This window comes from Labeo rohita, chromosome 22 (genome assembly GCF_022985175.1).
Source record: "Labeo rohita strain BAU-BD-2019 chromosome 22, IGBB_LRoh.1.0, whole genome shotgun sequence".
In the NCBI taxonomy this organism is placed as follows: domain Eukaryota; kingdom Metazoa; phylum Chordata; class Actinopteri; order Cypriniformes; family Cyprinidae; genus Labeo; species Labeo rohita.
Window position 1 is genome coordinate 24,419,772 of NC_066890.1, and position 21,158 is coordinate 24,440,929.

Here is a 21,158-nt window from a genome sequence, read left to right on the forward strand (position 1 = left end):
TGGATTCAGTAAAGCGCCACTTCCGGTCCCTTTACGGGTCTGGGACGCTCTGCGCAGAGGCTGTTTATTTGATTCCTCGCCTGTCAATCATTCGTTAGTCCCTCCCTCATGGGCGTGGCCGTTCACTGCGGTACCCCTGATTGTTGTGTCTCATCTGCACTGGTCCGTTCATCATTCTGTCTTTTCCGCTATTTTAAAACACACCCGGTGGGTTTATAACCATAGTGACAACTAAACGCTGGTAAGTTTTACTTCACTTTTTCGTGTGAACTCTGTGAGATATCCGTTATGTGTCAGTTATGTGTCAAAATGTATAACCTCTGCCCTATATTTCAGCAAATTACGAAACAATTAAATTTTTTAAATAGCGTATTTGTCATTTTTAACGGTTCTTTTTGAATTGATCTTATTCTTAAGCTGCCACATTATACGCACAATGCACATCAATTATTCAGGCATTTAGGGCGTGTATCATACTTGCAGTTATTTATATAAATATATATACACACAAACGCACACACATATAATCTATATATTTGTAACCCTGGACCACAAATCATTTATCATAATCTGAATCATTATTCATAATCTGAAAGCTGAATAAATAAGATTTCTATTGATGTATGGTTTGTTTGGATAGGACAACATTAGGCAGAGAAACAACTATTTGAAAATCTGGAATCTGAGGGTGCAAAAATAAATAAATAAATAAAAATACAGAGAAAATCGCCTTTAAAGTTGTCCAAATTAAGTTATTAGCAACGCATATTACTAATCAAAAAATAAGTTTTGATATATTTACGGTAGGAACTTTACAAAATATCTTCATGCAACATGATCTTTCAAATCTTTTAAAAATCAATAATTTTGACTTATGCAGTGTACAAATATACCCGTGCTACTTAAGACTGGTTTTGTGGTCCCATTTATATTATATTTACATTCTTAACCCTCCTCGGTTTGTCTAGGTTGTGATCATTTGAACATAAAATTACCTCAAACTGAATTAAATATCACAGTAATAGCATTATATAAAGCAGCATGAGTGAATATGTGCAACTGTTTTTAAGGGTGTGTTCATTCATCATCTAAAACAAACACTAGAGTGCTGATGCTCAGTCTGGCCTATTGATTTTCACATCACAAGTCAGCTGACATTTAGTATCGGAAGGCAATTCTGTGTTTACATACTGCATTATCTACCCCATTGCAACTCAAAGAAATCTGGTTAAAACTGGTTAAATGTTTGTCTGTATTTTTTCCAGAATGTCCATTGTCCTTTCATTCACACTGTACATAAATATAGATGGACAGTTATGTGTACATTTACATATACATGCAGGCAACAAAAAAGTACCACAAACTACCATGGTACTATAGAGGGTTTGCACTTACGTCACAATTTGGTCAGTTAGCTGGATACGCAGCCATACTGGCGATACTCGGATGTAAACAACAGCATGGATTGGATGGTTAATGTATGTTGTTCTGCTAATTTATGCTGTTTAAACCACAGAAAAAAATGTGTGGAATCTGCTAAATCATACAGAGAAGGACTAAGTAAGAAGGAAAACTGCAATATTTTGACAAACTAAAGTTGTTGGTGGTAAATATATGTACAAGCAGTATTAATTAAGATATTAGCCTAATATTTCACCTACCTGACCGGAAATGATAAGAACAAATAGGAATGTTGTCAAGATTCTTGCCCTGGAAATCTTGGTTCAGTTTGGCCAACCACAGTCTATCATTCCTCAGACAGTTTTTTGCACTCTTCTTCTTGTTTTGTTATAACTTTTGGTAGTCTGTAGTATATGGGATTATTTTTGTGCCAATAAGAATGAACGTAACTTTATAAAACTGAACATAACTTTCCAAGAAACGATCAAAAATATGCCACTGCAAAAGAAGAAAAACACAATGAAAATGAAAAAATGAACTCAGAAATACTAATAACATTAATACTTAATATAAACAAAGCACGACGTATTGCACACCGCAACAACTTTCCAATATGCGCGCCACTGACGTCACCGTCTGTGCTTCCAGGTCAGAGAGCAACTGTCCATCAAAAGCTCATTAGCCAATCAGAGTAGATCGCTGTTAAGCCCGCCCCCACGAGAGGTTTGTGCCAAAACAGCAAACGAAAATTTGCGAAGCGTAAGCGAAAGCTGTGGCAACGCATTCAGAATCCATGATTCGCGAAAACGATTCTTTGAAAATCATTAACAAAGAATGAAGCATATTTGAAGAGCATGTTAAATTCGTGCGACTGAGTTCATTTTTTCATTGTGTTTTTCTTCTTTTGCAGTGGCATATTTTTGATCGTTTCTTGGAAAGTTACGTTCAGTTTTATAAAGTTACGTTCATTCTTATTGGCACAAAAATAATCCCATAGTAGTACTCCAAATGTTTTTCCTGGTCTAAACGATTAGTACAGCCCAAAACATGCCAATAATTCATCTTTTTCGCCAGCAATTATCAGCAAAATATGCAAGTTTCGTTCGGTTCACTGGCATTGTTTACATTCATTGCCGCCAATATGGCCAACTTATGATGTGTTGTGAAAACACTATTGTTTTTTGAAGATATACCATGGCAAAGTACTTTGGACTACCATGTAAATGCGATACATGATATACACTATGATATGTGTCAGCGTACCATGGTGTATTGCCATCTGTTAGCATCACTGTACCATATTTACATGCATTTTGCAACATAAACATGAATTCATGTGTTAGCAAATTACTAAAGAACTGATTTCTCTTACTGTCCAGTATGACCTTTTTCTCCTCAACCTCACGGCCATCACAAGGAACTTAAGGTATATTCACCCTCTTGTCTTTCTGTAGATGCAATTGCACAAAGGAATGACACTGAACTAAATGTCCAATGCTAGCATAGTTATCTTAGCTGGGTCTATGTGGTTTTCTTTAGCTAATGCTTCGAGAACTGCCCTTCATGGACATCATCTGTGAAAACATTGCATATGTAAGTAGACAGGGTCTGGCAAAGTTTTTTCCTGCTGAGATGATGGGTAACCATATTACGAGACAACATGGAAGTAGCCAGTCATTAGTAAACCTCGCTCCAACCTCATTAGGGCGCTAATTGGATGTCTGTTGTGGAGGGCATTTCTCTCAGCTAGCTGGACTAAAAGCCTGCGCTAATAATGGCAATGTGGATGACCATAAGCAAACCATCGTAAGCCTTTTAGCAGCAGCACTTTGTGCTAAACGCTTAAAGACACTGAATGCGTGCTGTCGAATGATGCTGCTATTTTTGCGCTAGCTTCTAGTAACCAGTCTCCATCTGCCATACGCACAGAGTCTTTTGTAGCGGTTAAAGCTCTGGGCTTGTAATCAGAAGGTTGCTGGTTCGATTCCACCAAGAAACCCATGAGCTATAATCGTTTAAATGTAAAGTCCACCTAAAAATGACAAAAAAAAAAAATATGGGATTTACTTTGGATTGAAGCATCTATTTAAATACCTACTGCCTTATTTTGGTGCACTACAGTATGTATTCAATTGGAGGAGTGTCGACGCGTATCTACAAAGAACGCCTGCAGGCTGAAGGGATGGGAACCAATGACAATGCGGTCAAGTACCTGAACCAGGACTACGAGGAGCTGAAAAGAGAGTGTCTGGAGAGTGGCAGGCTATTTGAGGACCCCTGCTTCCCCGCCGTGCCTCAGTCACTGGGCTTCAAGGAGCTTGCGCCAAACTCCTCCAAAACACGCGGGGTGCAGTGGATAAGGCCTACTGTGAGTGTCGCAGAGCACGGCCTATACGAACAGCATGCAAGCTACTGCATACAACTGCATAGTCATTATTTCTGGCACATTTTAACACGTATTGATTGAGAGGGAGTAGGAGGACAACGATTGAGAAATTGCACAAGCTAGGCTCGAAATCTCATTTCCCACATTAGAGTTAAGATGCAACAATGGGAATTAGCTAATAAGTCTAATGTTTTTAGTTTTAGCACAACTTGACACCTTTATTTATTGGGATGGAAAAAAGAGTACAGGAAATAAAGTGGAAGGAACAAGATTGAGAAACTAAAGGAGCTAGACTTGAACTCTCATTTACCATATGAGAACCAAGGTATAACTTCTGGTGTTAATTACTGAGACAAAGTTCTTGGTTTCATTTTTTTCATCAGTTTTCAGTCGTATTGATTGGTAGAGTAGAGAAAGCCTAGGAAATGAAGTGGGAGAAACAACACTGAGAAAGTACATAAGCTAGACTCGAACTCTCATTTCCCATATGAGAACCAAGGTGCAACTTCTGCTGATAATTACTGAGACAAGGTCCTTGCTTTTTTTTTTTTTTTTTTTTGACAGTTTTCAGTCGTATTGATCCATAGAGTAGAGAAAGCCTAGGAAATGAAGTGGGAGAAACAAGATTGAGATATTACATGAGCTAGACTCAAACTCCCATTTCCTATATGAGAACCAAGGTGCAACTTCTGGTGTTAATTACTGAGACAAATTTATTGCTTTAATTTTTTTGACAGTTTTCAGTCGTATTGATTGTTAGAGTAGAGAAAGCCTAGGAAATGAAGTGGGAGAAACAAGATTGAGAAATTACATGAGCTAGACTCAAACTCTTATTTCCCATGTGAGAACCAAGGTACAACTTCTGCTGTTAATTACTGAGACAAGGTTCTTGCTTGGTTCTTGGTGCTAATTACTGAGACAAGTTTCTTGCTTTCATTTTTTTTTTTTTTTTTTTTTGGTCAGTTTTCAGTTGTATTAATTATTAGTGTAGAAAAAGCCCAGCAAATGAAGTTGTAGCAAGATTGAGAAACAACATCAGCTAGACTCTCATTTCCCACAAGCAAACCAATGCTACTAAGACATGGCTCCCCCCCTTTTTTTAAATTCTAGCATAGTTTTGTTTAGTTTATATATGCTGAAACATTTAATTCAATATTTAAATTGTAAAAGTAATAGAACTTAATTGGACTGTGTATCCTTCTCAAAGCTAAAACAATATTTTCACAGCTTAACTGACAGTACCCAACCTGTAAAACATACCTGCATGTATCTAGACTGGTTTGCATTTGACATAGACAGAAATTGAGTTCAAAATGTCATCTCACATATAAATGAGAAGTATGTTTAAAGATTCAGTTAATGTGAAATCATGCGTTAAGTGTGTTGTTGTAGGCTGACAGGGACAGTAGCAGACGCTGGTTGAGGTGTTGCTCTTATGTGTTGTGTTTGCTTGCGTAATGTTTGCAGGAGCTGTCAAACAATCCTCAGTTTATAGTGGGTGGAGCTACACGTACAGATATTTGCCAGGGGGCCCTAGGTGAGTATGTACTGTATGAGACTGGGTGTGTATGTTTGTGCGTGCTTGTACACGTTAGCCCACCAAATGTCAGGAGATTTATTTGCGCTTATCTGTAGCTTTGGTGATCCTGCAGGTTCAATCCAAGCAAAACAGAGTTTGTCTGTGACCTTCACACATACTGCACTCAAATTTGATCACACTAATGTCTTCTGAACGTGCTTTAATTTGTCTCCCCTTTTGTAGTTAAAATAGTTTAGCATCATATATTTGCACCAACGCAGCAATACAGACATACTCACTGAGGTATTAGCATGATTAGCACATTAGCATGCATATCAACATAATGTAATCAATATGGATAGACAAACAGATAAGTAGATTTACTGATAGAAATAGATGAATGAACTAATAGATGATTGGATAGATATATAAATAGAGGTAGATAGAAAGTCGGATTGATGGATGGATGGATGGATGGATGGATGGACTGATACACAGTTGGATAGATATATAAATGGAGATATATAGTGAGATGGATGGATGGATGGACTAATAGACAGACCTTTGAACAGATAGATACATAAATATAGACTGATAGAGAGATTAACTGTGTGTATATTACTGGAGCACTGTATCAACCAATCAGAAGCCAGAACTGGAACCACCCATTTTATTTTACTGCATATGTTCTATATTTTGGCTGTATGACTGGTGGATTTATGAATGAAATAATGGCAAAGCCCACTTAGTCAAAATATGATTCATAATAGCGCTATGATCAACACTGGTAATGTTTTCTCCACAATCTTAATCTTAATCTCCACAAAATTAATGTTTTCACTTTTGAAAGGAAATGTGTGTTAGGAGGCAGATGTTGTGTGTGTGTGTGTTTCCTGGTGGGGAGTGGTTAAACACGATGCCTGAGTGGTGAGTCACACAGACACGGGTGTAGCATTAGAGAACTCTGGGATTGCTGGCTGTAATCCACCGTTCACGGCATGCATGTGTGTGCGAGGGTGTGCACTCATGAGTGCCAAACAAAGTCTGTTTGTACAGCAAACACTGGGTGGAGGAGGATGGCGAAGCTTATCACAGATATGCATTTTACTTTTCATTTAGCACACAGACAACTTCATGGCTTGGTCAGGCCTCCACAGCCAAATGGGTTTGGCTTTGACAAGGGTGTTTGAGATAAAACAGCTTTAATCCAGAGTAAATGTACAGTACTGAAGTTGTGGTGTTATCTCATTGTACAAATGCATTCTCCACCCCCTTTTTGACTGTGGGTGGAGGGCTCCCCCTAATGGGGCACTGTAGTATATAAACATTCACCATGGGTTACTACAGTTATTGTTTCAACAGTAAAAGCTTTTACAGGTGTTTACTTTTAAACTGAATGAAAGTAAAGTAAAAAAAAAACAACTGTATTTTGGCAACAATTATTGTAACCACAGTGCATGTTTGTAGTCAGATGTCTATCAGATATATAAATAGAGGTAGATGAAACGGGTAGATGAATGGATGAATGGATAGATTAACAGAGAGACAACTGGATAGATGGATGGATAAATGGACAGACAGACAAATGGACTGATAGACAGATGACTGGATAGAGAGTTGACTGGATAGATATACAAATATAGATAGACAGATGACTGGATAGATAGAGACCGATGAATGGATAGATATACATATAGAGATAGATAGATAGATAGAGAGATAGAGGCAATGAAACGGATTGATGGACTAATGGGTGGATGGGTGGATGGATGGATGGATGGACAGACAGATGGACAGACAGATGGGCTGATAGACAGATGACTGGATAGATATATAGAGGTAATGAAACGGACGGATGGACAGATGGACTAATAGACAGATGACTGGATAGAGAGACAGATAGATAGATAGATAGATAGATAGATAGATAGATAGATAGATAGATAGATAGATAGATAGATAGACTGATGACTGGATAAAGAGACCGATGGATGGGTTGATATGCATTTAGCGATGGATGGTTTGTTGGTTGGTTGGTTGGTTGGATGGATGGATGGACGGATGGTCAAATGGACAGATGACTGGATAGAAAGACCAATGGATAGATATACAAACAAATAGATAGATAGATAGATGGACTGACAGACAGATGACTGGATAGATATATAGAGGTAATGAAACAGATGGATGGATGGACTAATGGATGGATGGATGGTCAAATGTACTGATAGACATGACTGGATAGAGAGACTGATGGATAGATATACAAACAGAAATAGATAGATAGATAGATAGATAGATAGATAGATAGATAGATGGACTGACAGACAGATGACAGGATAGATATACAGAGGTAATGAAATGGATGGATGGATGGACTAATAGACAGAAAATTGAATAGATAGATAGATAGACAGACAGACAGTCCATCTATCCGTCCCCAAACTCATGCCATTAGTTGAGCTAGTTGGTATGTGATCGATAGACACCGTATTTTGTGTGGTAATTTTTCTCCACTCAGGTGACTGTTGGCTGTTAGCTGCCATTGCATCCTTGACGTTAAACGACAGGCTGCTTCACAGAGTTGTACCGCATGGACAAAGCTTTACGGACGAGTATGCTGGCATCTTCCACTTCCAGGTGAACAGCAGACTGTTAATGAATGACAGAATATTTAAACCACACAATCAATATTTGTTTTACTAATATGTTTCTTTCCCGTGTTCTGCAGTTCTGGCAGTTTGGCGAGTGGGTGGACGTTGTGATTGATGACCGTTTGCCTGTGAAGGATAAAGAGCTGATGTTTGTTCACTCAGCAGAGGGAAATGAGTTTTGGAGTGCCTTGCTGGAAAAAGCCTATGCCAAGTAAGTCTCTTCTTCTTCTTCTTTGCATATAACAGTTATAGGGACCATAAAATGTGCATATATGCTTGTAGGCTGAATGGCTCTTATGAAGCTCTGTCAGGAGGTTCCACCACCGAAGGCTTTGAGGACTTCACGGGTGGAGTGGCCGAGATGTACGAGCTGCGTAAAGCTCCTAAAGACTTGCACCGCATCATTGCCAAAGCCTTGGAGAGAGGCTCACTGTTGGGCTGCTCTATTGATGTGAGTATTGACAGCGCCTACTACAGGCCTGAAAACACACTGCAACATTTATCGATCCAGTTACCCAGCGTAATTTGAGTGCATTTGTCTGGTAGATCACCAGTGCCTTTGATATGGAGGCGGTAACCTTTAAGAAGCTGGTGAAGGGGCATGCGTACTCCGTCACGGGTCTCAGAGAGGTCAGGATCATCTCTGAAATGTATCTTGAGCTCATTAGATTACCATTTTAATTCATCAGACTCTTGTTGTTTTGATTTTAGGTGAACTTCCGTGGCAGGAGAGAGAGGCTGATCCGCATCCGAAACCCTTGGGGGCAAGTTGAATGGACAGGGGCTTGGAGTGACAAGTGAGTCAACCAATCAGAATGAATTCGAATAAACTTTCTCATGCAGAACATGCTCATGTAACACTGATACTTTATTTCCAGTTCTTCTGAGTGGAATGGGATTGATCCAGCAGAGAGAGAAGAAATGAACAACCACATGGAGGATGGCGAGTTCTGGTAAATCTCCACAGAAATTAGAAATTTATGGTTCTCGCACCCTCATGTCGTTCTAAACTCGTAAGACCTTAATTCATCTTCGGATAACAAATTGCAATCAACTCCTTCAGATTCAAAAATTCAGAAATTGAACAGACCTACTAATGATTTTACTGATGCTATGTTCTCTGGCCACTTCAGGATGCCATTTGAGGAGTTCAAACGTCAATTTTCTCGTATGGAGATCTGTAACCTCACACCAGACGCTCTGAGTGAAGATTCTCTAAATTTCTGGAACACGATTAAGTTTACTGGCTCCTGGAGGAGAGGAAGTACAGCAGGGGGCTGCAGGAACAACCCCAGTGAGATAATTTCACATAATCCCAACTAACTTTTGCATCAGATAAGACATCCTGCATTACACACTTGTCTTTTTTTGTCAGATACATTCTGGATAAACCCTCAATATAAGATCACGCTACTGGAGGAAGATGATGATCCGGAGGATGATGAGGTGTCTTGCAGCTTCCTGGTGGCCTTGATGCAGAAGGACAGGCGGCGTTTCCGCAAGCAAGGGCAGGACATGCACACTATTGGCTTCGCCTTATATGAGGTTGGAGAACAAAATCTGAGATACAGTGACAGGCTTTGTTAAATATCATTATTTTTGACTAATTTCTTGTCTTGTATTCCTGTTTTTCTTCAGGTCCCAGACGAGGTATGGAATCTTTTCAGTATTAAATTAATTTAAGGTGAAGTGTGGCATTCTTTTGATGTTAAAATGTTTTCAAAACATTGCTCTGTTTGTTTGAGGTTTTTCGTCAACCCAGCAAAGCAACATTGGCTCAGCCAATGGCGTGAAGTTGGGGCGAAGCTTTTAGTTTGACTGACCAATGACAGACAGGGATGTGTTCAGGAAACCTGTTCAAAAAGAATTTTTTTTTTTTCAAATCTGTTTGGTTATGCAGAAATCACACACTTAACCTCTAAATTACATTCTACTTCTAGTTGGTTTGAAAGCGAAGAACTTCTGATACAAACACTTTGTTTCTTCTGTTTCTTAGTTTCGTGGTTCCCAGAGCATTCACCTCAAAAAGGACTTTTTCTTGCGTCAATCATCCTGTGCACGCTCAGAAACCTTCATTAACCTGAGGGAAGTCAGCACACGGCTGAAGCTGCCACCTGGCGAGTATCTCATAGTCCCTTCAACATTTGAGCCCGGAAAAGAAGCCGATTTCGTTCTGCGAGTCTTCACTGAGAAACAGTCAGAAACTCAGTAAGTCTCTCAGTCGTTCAACTAAAATAAACAACAGTGTTAAATATTTAGGTTTTTTGACTAGGTTATGTGTTATTTTTCTTAATTGTTCAGCATCACTCTACTGATATTTTTCTTTTTTCGTTTCTTTTTTATAGAGAAATGGATGATGAGATTTCATTTAACCTGGAAGATGAAGTAAGGGCTTTTCCCTTCTTTCAATATAACAAACTTAAAACCACCCAAAAAAGTATGCTGCTCACATTTTCTTCTAAAAAAAAAAACACCTTCAAAATTTCTTATCCACAGGAGGTTTCCGAAGAGGACATGGAGGACTCTTTTAAAAAAATGTTTGCTCAGCTGTCTGGAGAGGTGTGTTTCTATCTGTTTTCATTAATAACATTGTGTACTCCAGTGGATTAAACTTGATCTAAACTCTCTTGCAGGACATGGAGATTTCAGTTCATGAGCTCCGGACCATTCTGAACCGAGTGGTTAGCAAACGTAAGCTCATCTGTCTATTTTTAAGTGTTCACATCTGGTCTATGTCTTTGTGTACTTAAGAAATACCTCTGCTTTTTGTGTTCTTCAGACAGGGACTTAAAGACAGATGGGTTCAGTCTGGAGTCATGTAGATGCATGGTCAACCTGTTGGATGTATCCTCAGATTCTGAAATGCTAACTTTCACAAGCGATATTTGCTTATCTAGTAGTATATATACGTTTCTGCTTATTATTAATAAGCATTTAATTGATTTTGTTGGACTTGACTGATCAAACTCAGAAAGATGGCAGTGCTCGGCTGGGAATTGTGGAGTTCCAGATTCTATGGAATAAAATCAGGAAGTGGCTGGTGAGATCAGTCACTTAAGTCACATAACCTTCCCTACATTCTATGAATAGTATGGTGGCAACTCAAATTCATTTCTCTCATTTGCAGGGCATTTTTAGACAGTTTGATCTGGATAAATCTGGCACGATGAGCTCATATGAAATGCGCCTCGCCGTGGAATCAGCTGGTAATAAAGAGTTTTTAATGTTCATCTTATGAAAATCTTTGACCATGGTATATTTTTGGTTTTTTATATATATATATATATATATATATATATACTAAGTAGAAGTATCCATCCAGATTTTATTTGACAGCTCATGATTAGTTTTTTATTCTAAATCATTTTGATTAAATTCAGATTCATTTATATTTTGTTCACAATGTTCATTTTACTCACGCATGTTTTGATTCACTAAAGAGTTAGTTCATAAGAGTAATTCTTTTAGGAATCAGGCTTAATTTTTTTTTTATTCACAGAAAATAACTATTTCATAGGAATCATTTGTTCGTGAATCAGGCCACACTGGTCACGCTGTATGTTTTCGATTCACTACAAAGAACCAGTTTATAAGAGAAATTTGTTTATAAATCAGGCTACACTGGTCACCCTGTATGTTTTTGATTTGAGATCGTATTGAGTAAATCAATCGATTTTAGGATTTCAAATTAAGTTTGCATTTAATCTAGTGATGGGATAAATTAGCCTATTTGAAGCTTTGAATCAAACGAACCAGATGCTTTGCAAAATGATTCACCGTTTTACCACACGCTGTTGAAAGTGAAAGGAAGTAAAAGTGACGACGTATTGTCAAGTATGGTGACCCATACTCAAAATTGGTCCTCTGCATTTAACCCATTACAAGTGCACATACACACTGTGAACACACACCCGGAGCAGTGGGCAGCCATTGCTCCAGCACCCGGGGATCAACTGGGGGTTCGGTGCCTTGCTCAAGGGCACTTCAGTCATGGCATTGAAGGTGGAAAGAGCGCTGTTCATTCACAATCCCCACCTTCAATTCCTGCTTGTGTGGGAATCGAACCAGCGACCTTTGGGTTGCAAGCCTGACTTTTTAACCATTAGGCCCATGGCCCAGGGTGACTACCCTGACACCTTCTGGTCAAAACTGTGTAATGCAACAAAAACTCAGGCCAAAACGTGCATAAAAACAGCTTTTACAATGAAAGTACGATCTATTAAATGCAATTAATAAATAATCGGATATGGAATATATGGAGTGTCTGTATAATATCTGTTATTTTATTAATTTTCAGTCTTGTTTTGGTTGTTTTATGGAGGGCTTGGCTAAACAGGCCAATACATTTGGTGGATTAAAAATGTCTACAAACATATAAAACTTATCCAAGATGTCTAATGCAATAGCTTTACAAAGTCCTAATATGATGCTTTTTCCTTGTCCTCAGGTTTTAAACTCAATAACAGGCTACATCAGATAATAGTGGCGCGATATGCTGATGGAGAAACGATTGACTTTGACAACTTTGTCTGTTGCCTGGTCAAACTGGAGGCCATGTTCAGTATGTCATTTACATTTAATTCTGTTTTTGCAAAAAAGTTTATTTGCTAATGTTTTACTAAAATGACTAAATGTGTGTTTTTTTTTAAACAGGGACTTTTAGAGAGCTGGACAAAGAAGGTTCAGGCATCGCAGAGCTCAATATTAGTGAGGTGGGTTGTTTCTTACCGTCTAGGTTTGACCTAAATTTTTCAAAATGGTGGAACATTACATTAGTAATGCTAATGCATTAAAACTTTTTTAAAGAAGAGGAAATTAAATCATTTGCTGTTTTGCTCTTTCTTACAGTGGCTGTACCTGACCATGTGTGGTTGATGTGTGAAGCTCATATCATGCTGAACTAGAAGGACCAAAATCACTCCCTCAACTGCAGCTTTAAGCCATTACACCCAAAGATGCCTGAGCAATACAGCCTGAAAACACATCCAACCTAACCATCACATGAGCCTATGGCACTATATGCTTTTTGATCAAATAAGGGATTTCCTCATTATGCAAGATTACGAACCACTAAATGTTAACGAAATAATACATTGCATTATATCAGAGAGCAACTTAACATAGCTTTATGATTAAGTGCATGCCACTAACCTTATGCTGTAGGCCAATGGTTCTCAATTCCAATCCTGGGGGAACCACTGCTCTGCACTTTATGCATGTGTCCCTTATTTAACGCACCTGATTCAGATCATCAGCTGGTTAGGAGGGCGTCAGATAAGAAAGACCTCAGGACTGGAATTGAGAACCACTGTTGTAGGCTATTTTACTGTACCTTGCATATGTAGCTTAATTTAGCATTTGAAGTTTGCACCATTAATGCCTTGAAATGTGATTTTTATTTGATCTAATCAGTGTATGATTTTGATATCATTTATGATAACTGTGTTTTGCTGTGCAACTATTTATATAAAAAAATAACTTAAGTTCTTAAAGGATATTCAGGGAATTGTGCTACACTAGATCTTTTCTTTTATTCTGCTTCTTAATGGAAGGAAGTGAAAATAAAGGTTAAATTAACTTCTTGGTATGTTATGCTTTTTAATGGCTGGTGAATATATATTTAAAATAAAAAAGGTGTATGTGTTTTTTTTCCCTTTGCAATTCTAAAAAATAAAAAAATGAACTGCAAGATGTAAACTCAAAACTGTTTCATATCTCACAATTCAGACTTTTTTCTCACAATTCCAAGAAAAACATCCGAACTGTGAGATATAAACAAGATACAAATATATAAAAATGTCAAACTGAGATATAATATCACAACTGCAAGAAAAAAAATGTACATTCTGAAATACAGTTGCAATTACCTTTTTCACATTTAGTTCCAATGATGTAACCACATAAATTGTGGAACCAAACAGAATTGCGAGATTTAAACTCAGAATTTAGAGGAAAAAAAGAAAGTCAGAATAGCAAAAATATAAACTCAGAATTATGAAGGGGTTCTGAATTTTGAGATATAAACTCTATATATACAGTGTTTTCATGACGTGTCATCAATCAGCCATATTGGCGGCACTGAATATAAACAATGCCACTGCACCGAGCAAAACTCACAAATTTCAATGATTGTCATGCTTTGGGCTGTACTAATCGGTCAGACCAGGAAAAACATTTGGAGCACTCTAGACAGCAAAAAGTTATAACAAATCAAGGAGAAGAGTGCAAAAACTGTCTGAGGAACAGAAGTCGTTTGTGGTTGACCAAACTGAACCAGGATTTCCAGGGCAAGAATCTTGACAACATTCATGTTTGTTCTTATCATTTCCAGTCAGGTAAGTGAAATATTAGGTTAATAACTTAATTAATACTGTGCATACGTATCTTATTAACTTTAGTTTGTCAAAATATTGCGCCCTTTCCTGCTTACTAAGTTCTTTTCTATATAATTTAGCAGCTTCCACACGTTTTTTCCGTTGTTTATACATCATAAATTAGCAGAACCACGTATTCAGTAGTAACCGTGCAATCCATGCGGTTGTTTACATCCGGGTAACTGACCAGAGCGTGACATAAGTGCAAACCCTCTATATATATAATGATAGATAGATAGATAGATATTAATAAACAAATAACCAAGAATCAAATCCGTCGAGATGCAATTTTAAATTTTATATCTCATACACAGTACAGAGTCCATTTCTTCACACATATAGTTCAGTTTGAATGTTCCCAATGGCAACTACTCCTTCGTCTTGGTCTCTTTGCTCTCGATCAGTCCCAATAAAGTGGCGTCCGCTTCCAGCAGCGTCGTATCGACGGTCGCTCCCAGAAACCTCGAGGTCAACTCCATATCCTCCAGCCTCAGCCTCACTCTGCTGCCCCGCTGGTACTTCTGCCCGTCCGTGGAGGGCCTCTTGCACACACAGTGGAACTTCCCTCCGAAGTCGATATATAGATCGTCATTGACGATATGAAAGATTTTCCCAATGACGATTTTGTCTTTGGCCGGACCCATCTGCGTGAGCGCGGAGTGACGCAGGAGCGATGCGAAGGAGGTCTCGTCTTTGAAGCTCATCCGCGACGCTGTGCTCTGATCGCCGCTCTGCTGAAGGTCCGAATGCAGCTCATATGCGACTGCAAACCCGCTCTTCACCTTCTCAGGTGATTTATTATCTCCTCCGCTCGCATCGGAGCTGTATAATGATCTGAGCGTGGTAAAAACGCAGTGTTTTGGCAGTAAATGTGATCTGGAGCTCACGTTGTGCATCACCTTGCAGAGCGACGCCATGTTGAAACGTCATAAGCAGCAGAGCAGGCTGGGAACATTTCAAAATAAGAACTTACATGCAATTGTAGGATTTCCGTCGGAAAAGGGGAATTTCCGCAGTTGTTTTGGATTCATGGTGCTCATTACTATGCAAAAATACAATACCAGTCAAAACTTTAATGTCTGCTTTTATTTGATCCAAAGTACAATAAAAACAGTATTTAAAAAAAAATATTTGTACTATTTAATATGTTTCTATTTAAATATATATTAAAATATAGTTTATTCCTCTGATTTCAAAGCTGATTTTTTTAGCATCATTACTCCAGTCTCATTTTCCTTCAGAAATCATTCTAATATTCTGATTTGCCGCCCAAAAAACATTTTTATTTAATTATTACGTTGAAAACAGCTGAGTATATTTTTTTTTTCAAGTTTCTTTGATGAATAGAAAGTTCAGAAGAACAGCATTTATCTTAAATAGAAATCTTTTGTAACATTATAAATGTTTTATCATCACTTTTGATCAATTTAAAGCATCCTTGCTCAAAAAAAAAAAAAATAATAATAATTTTAATAAATTATATATAAAATATAAAAGACTGACTCCAAGCTTTGGAATGGTATAGTGTATAATGTTACAAAGGTAAATTGATAAAAAGATAAATACTATATATATTTCAGAATTTTACTGTTTTGTTGTGTTTTGGATCAAATAAATGCAGGCTTGGTGAGCAGAAGAGACTTCGTTAAAAAGCATTAAAAATCTTATTGTTCAAAACCTGTTTACCTATAATGTATAATAGTATGTTAGTACCAATAATAAAATATCACATAACGACTAATATTTTGCATCCTTTAACAAAATGAGTTGAAAAGGCAGCGTGGGTTTACCGTCTTAAGAGTTTTGGAAACTTTTTAATATAAAATAGCTTGGATATGTTGCTTAATTTCTCTGTTTGATGGTTTATTTTATTTTATTTTATTTTTTTTTTTATTTAATGTGGGATTTGGTAAGTTCTCTCCCGGCTTCCGTTGTTGAGTCAACGCAATTTATACGTCACCGTTTTTTCCGGAAGTTAATGAGCACGTCTTCGTGAACAGACGAGAACAAAACATGGAGCTCTTTGTAATTTCACCAAATTTGAGGGTTACTAACTTAACTGTCTCCCCGGGCTCGACGGTCAGCGATCTTGTCGATCATTTTGCCGTTAAAGAGGTGAGTCGATTAGTGTTTACATTAGCCAAACTTTCGTTAGATCTAAAAGTGTGCTGTACTCTCGGTGCTGGTGGTTCAGTTTGATTTGGGCGACGATTATTATGGTTAAAGTGGCTTAAAAGTATGTATTATTTTCTCTCAGGGTGTCTCTTTCACGGATTTCTACGTGAAGAGTAATGGCCGAAAATCTCACAGTAATGACTTGCTTCAGTCTGGAGTTGTGTATCGTGTGGAGCCTCGGTTATGTGGAGGCAAAGGAGGTAAACAAACAGCGATATTGGTCTTTTTTGAAGCTTAAAAAAATATTAGAATGTGATGGGTTGTCGATATTTGGCTGATTATGTTAAGTTATATGATAGTATAATTGTTAGGGTATTCTTTAGTATTAACATGTCCCGATTTTGGACAAATTTACAATTTGGGGCTTCCTCGTAGCATGTATAAAATTATGATAGAGTTTCATTAGTGTTGCTTTTTAAATTATAGGATATATATATATATATATATATATATATATGTATATATATATATATGTATATATAGGATTTATAAGTTTTGAACATGTGGGACCTTGGACCACAAAACCAGGCATAAGTTGCACAGGTGTATTTGTAGCAATAGCCGACAATACACTGTATGTGTCAAAATCATCTGTTTTTTTTTTTTTTTCTTTTATGCCAAAAAACATTAGGGTATTAAGTAAAGATCACATCCCATGAAAATATTTTGTACATTTCCTACCGTAAATACATCATCTTAATTTCTGATTGATTAGTAATATGCATTGCTAAGAACTTAATTTGGACAACTTTAAAGGTGATTTTCTTAATGTTCAGATTTTTTTTTTTTTTTTTGCACCCTCCGATTCCAGATTTTTAAATAGTTGTATCTAGGGATGCAACAATACAGTTAGTCCACGGTTCAATACATACCTCGGTTTTTAACCACGGTTTTCGGTTCGGTTCGGTTCTGATATCTTGCCACTTCAGTGTGAGTTGTTTTTTTTTTTTTTTTTCTCAACAAATTAACAAAATACTGCCGTAAACCTCCGTACACTAGAAAAAGCGTGGTTTAGTATATGTCTGCTTAATTTTTCTTTTGAGATTTTTACGCAAAATAGAATGGGTTTCATTCATACTGGATGCCAAAGGGCGCCCTCGTGAAAAAAAAAACAAAACACGTATGTGTCAAAGAAGTAGCACTGATTACGTTCCATTCCAGCTTCTCTAATAAGAATAAAAGCATCACTATTGCTGTAGCTGATTAAAAATGTTAAACGTTTTGAATGACGATATGTAAGGACAATAAACACTCAAATAATATATGGTTTATCTGTGTTCTTCAAGCCATCTCGGGTATTTCCATAAGCCATTGCTAATCGACGTACATTGAATATGAGTATAGAATTTATTGTCTGCCTCATTCTGTGACAAGAATCCACATCAGATCACACAAGGAAGTTATTTCAAACACTCGACTGATGTTGTGAATTAAAAACAACAAACATCTCTAGTTGTATCTCAAATATAGTCCTATCCTACCAAACCATACATCAATGGAAAGCTTAGTTATTCAGCTTTCAGTTGACACATGCTCATTTTCAAAAAACTGACGCTTATGACTAGTTTTGTGGTCCAGGGTCACATTTAAAAGTTATTATTAAAGGTTTTGTTCTTTTAACATGTTTTAACTCATTTGTTTTGTAGGATTCGGCTCTATGTTGCGGGCCCTCGGTGCACAAATTGAAAAGACCACTAACCGTGAGGCCTGCAGAGATCTGAGTGGAAGACGACTGAGAGACGTCAATCATGAGAAACAGTAATGCTGCTGATTACCTCATTTATTTTATCATGCTTGTTTGATTATTTATTTAAGTTGTGTTTTATGGATTAATGCACCATTAGGACACCTTATTGCACGAGTAATTAAATTTGTATGTGTTTGTGTCTAGAATGGCAGAGTGGCTGAAAAAGCAGGCAGATCGAGAGGCAGAGAAGGAGCAGCGTCGTCTGGAGCGGATTCAGAGGAAATTGGCCGAGCCGAAACATTATTTTACAGACCCTAATTATGAACAGCAGTGCCACGACCTCTCAGAGAGGCTGGAGGACTCTGTACTGAAAGGTAACCTGAATTAATTTTATATGTACTAATTACACACATCTACGCTCTTATGGTACTACTAGTATACATTTACACACAGAAGAATGATAAATGGTAATAAAACAGCAATGTTTACGTATTTATTTTAATTGAAGTGAATACACACACACACACTACCAGTCAAAAGTTTTTGAACAGTAAGATTTTTAATGTTTTTAGAGAAGTCTCTTCTGTTCACCAACTTGCATTTATGTGATCTAAAGTACATCAAAAACAGTACAATTTTGAAATATTTTTACAATTTAAAGTATCTATTTTTTAATTTGAATATATTTTAAAATGTAACTTATTTCTGTGATTTCAAAGCTGAATTTTTAGCATCATTACTCCGGTCACAAATCATTCTAATATTGATTTGCTGCCCAAAAACATTTATTATGATTATGTTGAAAACCGTAGAATTCATATTATATATAAATATTACATAGGTTTTATGAGTATATACATGTATGTACACTACACACATATTTATATAAACACTTTTAGACTTTTATTTTGTATGTGATTAATCGCGATTAATCGATTTTACAGGCCTATTAATATTGCATATTGTAAACATTTAAGTAGGTTGCCCAACTCTAATTATTCTTGATGGTAAAAGGTCAAAGTTAAAAATAAAATTGTCTATTCTTCAGGCATGCAGGCTTCCTCTAGTGGTCTCGTCAAGGTGGAAGAGAGGCCGAGTCGCAAACGTCCGACACCAACCGACAGCCAAAAGAAAGCAAAGAAGAAATGTTTCTGGTGAGCTGATTTTACAAATGTGTCAAAGAAAATGCTGATCTTGGAGACTAGAATTACTAAATTCAGTTGCTAATTGTAATACGCATTTGTTTTATCCATTAGGAATGGCCTTGGAGAACTGGAGGACATGGGCAGCTCTGGTGAAGAAAGCAATGACAGTGACAGCGAGGCCTCTCCATCCACCTCTGGGGCCTCATGTAGTTCAGATGTTCCCAAACCAGCTGTGCCATCTTCCGCCACCAGAGGGAGTGACAGGACAGATCCTCGGGACCAGCCCTGCAGCTCCAGCAGCTCCTCCTCCCAGAGTCCCGCACCGACCTCCCCAACACACATGAATGTGGAGGTGCAGAAAGAGGTTGAAAAAGAATGCACAGCTGAAACCAGCCAAAACAGCAGCATCGAAGAGGATGAATCCTCCCAGAGTCCCGCACCGAGCTCCCCAACACAGGTGGAAGTGCAGAAAGAGGATGAATCCTCTCAGAGTCCTGCACCGAGCTCCCCAACACAGGTGGAAGTGCAGAAGGAGCCCAAAAAGGATTGCACAGCTGAAACCAGCCAAAACGCTAGTAGCGAAGAGGATAAAGCACAGGTTGAGCCCACAGAAGCACCAAGTGCCCCAGCCGAGAGCAGTCAGGCACAGGAAAAGGTGAGATTTCCAGCTTCTGATGTGGATTTTTATGTTGGAAATGTTTTTTGATAAAACTGACCTATCTTTCGCTTTGTTCAGGTGGAGGGGCCGCTGGATCTGCTTTCTGTGAGTGGGCCGGAGCAGCTGGAGGCTTTGGGTCTGGAGCGGCTGAAGAAAGAGCTGATGGAACGAGGGATGAAGTGTGGAGGAACGTTGCAGGAACGGGCTGCACGTCTGTTCTCCGTCAAAGGACTAAGTTTAGATCAGATTGACCCTGCGCTCTTGGCCAAACCCGCCAAGGGCAAGAAGAAATAACTTGCATTTCTTAATTCACAGTGTTTTTGACCTGTTTTGCTTTAATTGTGTTTGGCATGTTTTTTTTTGTTTTTTGTTTTTAATTTATAAAAATCACCTAATTTTGAAAAATCCTCATTTTGGGACAATAATGAGTGCTATTTTTTTCTTCAAATTGGAATGACATTACTGGTCAGATGTAGAAAACATTTAGTTTTCTTTAACCCACAATATATGGCATTTTATTTGGTTTTTTTTTTTAATTATTATTATTATTTTGGTCTGTTAGTAAAACATGCCAAGTTACAAAAGGTAAAACTCAGGTTAACTTTTTTTGTAATCTGTACAATAATTTCTTTATGATAATTTAGTCATTGTAAATAGCTACTTTGATTTATACAGAGATATTCTGTCAATCAGTCATGTATTCATCTATTTTCCAACAGCTACCAATCAGATTGTTCACATTGCACAGTATTTGATTGTATATGTGATCTGGTTCATTTTTCTCTTGACTTTATGGTTGAGTAAAATATTGTTGCACAATTTTGCTGTTTGTTGTCCTGTTTGTTGTTATTACTCTGTATCATGTATCTTTAGTGGATATAGAATGTGAAAATCACTTTTTATTTCCACTAATCATGTGTACAGAAAAATAATAGGCATGCACAACATATCTAGTTTCTTTGGAAAGGTAATTGCGACTTTCTTCTCAGAATAATGTGATACAAACTAGCAATTCTGACTTCTTTTCTCACAATTGCATGTTATAAAGTCACGATTAATTGAATTAATTCTTGCAATTCTGATAAATAAAGTCAATCGTGCCTTTTTTCCCTTAGAATTGGGAGTTTATATCTAATAATTGACTTTTTTCTCTGAACTG

The 21,158-nt window shown here is 37.5% G+C and overlaps 3 protein-coding genes across 3 annotated transcripts; 2 read left to right on the forward strand and 1 right to left on the reverse strand.

Annotated features, from left to right (window-relative positions):
* The first annotated feature begins 83 nt into the window (after positions 1-83).
* On the forward strand, positions 84-13,537 carry capn1b (calpain 1, (mu/I) large subunit b). Its single transcript, XM_051094390.1, has 23 exons — positions 84-241; positions 2,781-2,827; positions 3,523-3,769; positions 5,255-5,324; positions 7,828-7,946; positions 8,038-8,171; positions 8,243-8,411; positions 8,507-8,590; positions 8,672-8,757; positions 8,839-8,913; positions 9,094-9,254; positions 9,336-9,505; positions 9,599-9,610; positions 9,957-10,168; positions 10,306-10,345; positions 10,457-10,519; positions 10,594-10,651; positions 10,740-10,804; positions 10,932-11,000; positions 11,088-11,166; positions 12,408-12,521; positions 12,614-12,672; positions 12,809-13,537. The coding sequence occupies exons 3-23, from the start codon at positions 3,524-3,526 to the stop codon at positions 12,833-12,835; spliced, it is 2,112 nt and encodes a 703-aa protein (XP_050950347.1). The 5' UTR covers positions 84-241; positions 2,781-2,827; position 3,523; the 3' UTR covers positions 12,836-13,537.
* Positions 13,538-14,611: 1,074 nt separating this feature from the next.
* mrps28 (mitochondrial ribosomal protein S28) lies at positions 14,612-15,290 on the reverse strand. Its single transcript, XM_051094391.1, has one exon. It carries the CDS (start codon positions 15,249-15,251, stop codon positions 14,703-14,705), a length of 549 nt encoding a protein of 182 aa, XP_050950348.1. The 5' UTR covers positions 15,252-15,290; the 3' UTR covers positions 14,612-14,702.
* A 997-nt stretch (positions 15,291-16,287) lies between these two features.
* sde2 (SDE2 telomere maintenance homolog (S. pombe)) lies at positions 16,288-20,818 on the forward strand. Its single transcript, XM_051095623.1, has 7 exons — positions 16,288-16,449; positions 16,592-16,709; positions 18,156-18,267; positions 18,401-18,570; positions 19,245-19,350; positions 19,453-19,996; positions 20,078-20,818. Exons 1-7 carry the CDS (start codon positions 16,348-16,350, stop codon positions 20,291-20,293), a joined length of 1,368 nt encoding a protein of 455 aa, XP_050951580.1. The 5' UTR covers positions 16,288-16,347; the 3' UTR covers positions 20,294-20,818.
* Positions 20,819-21,158: the final 340 nt, after the last annotated feature.

Excerpts from the sequence above, each read along its gene's own strand:
- sde2 (XM_051095623.1), top strand. The coding sequence starts at position 16,348 with ATGGAGCTCTTTGTAATTTCACCAAATTTGAGGGTTACTAACTTAACT. Across the intron at positions 16,710-18,155 it reads GTTATGTGGAGGCAAAGGAG|GATTCGGCTCTATGTTGCGG; the intron begins GTAAACAAACAG and ends TTTGTTTTGTAG. Across the intron at positions 18,571-19,244 it reads GGAGGACTCTGTACTGAAAG|GCATGCAGGCTTCCTCTAGT; the intron begins GTAACCTGAATT and ends TCTATTCTTCAG.
- capn1b (XM_051094390.1), top strand. The coding sequence starts at position 3,524 with ATGTATTCAATTGGAGGAGTGTCGACGCGTATCTACAAAGAACGCCTG. Across the intron at positions 3,770-5,254 it reads TGCAGTGGATAAGGCCTACT|GAGCTGTCAAACAATCCTCA; the intron begins GTGAGTGTCGCA and ends TAATGTTTGCAG. Across the intron at positions 8,412-8,506 it reads TGTTGGGCTGCTCTATTGAT|ATCACCAGTGCCTTTGATAT; the intron begins GTGAGTATTGAC and ends TTTGTCTGGTAG.
- mrps28 (XM_051094391.1), bottom strand. The coding sequence starts at position 15,251 with ATGGCGTCGCTCTGCAAGGTGATGCACAACGTGAGCTCCAGATCACAT.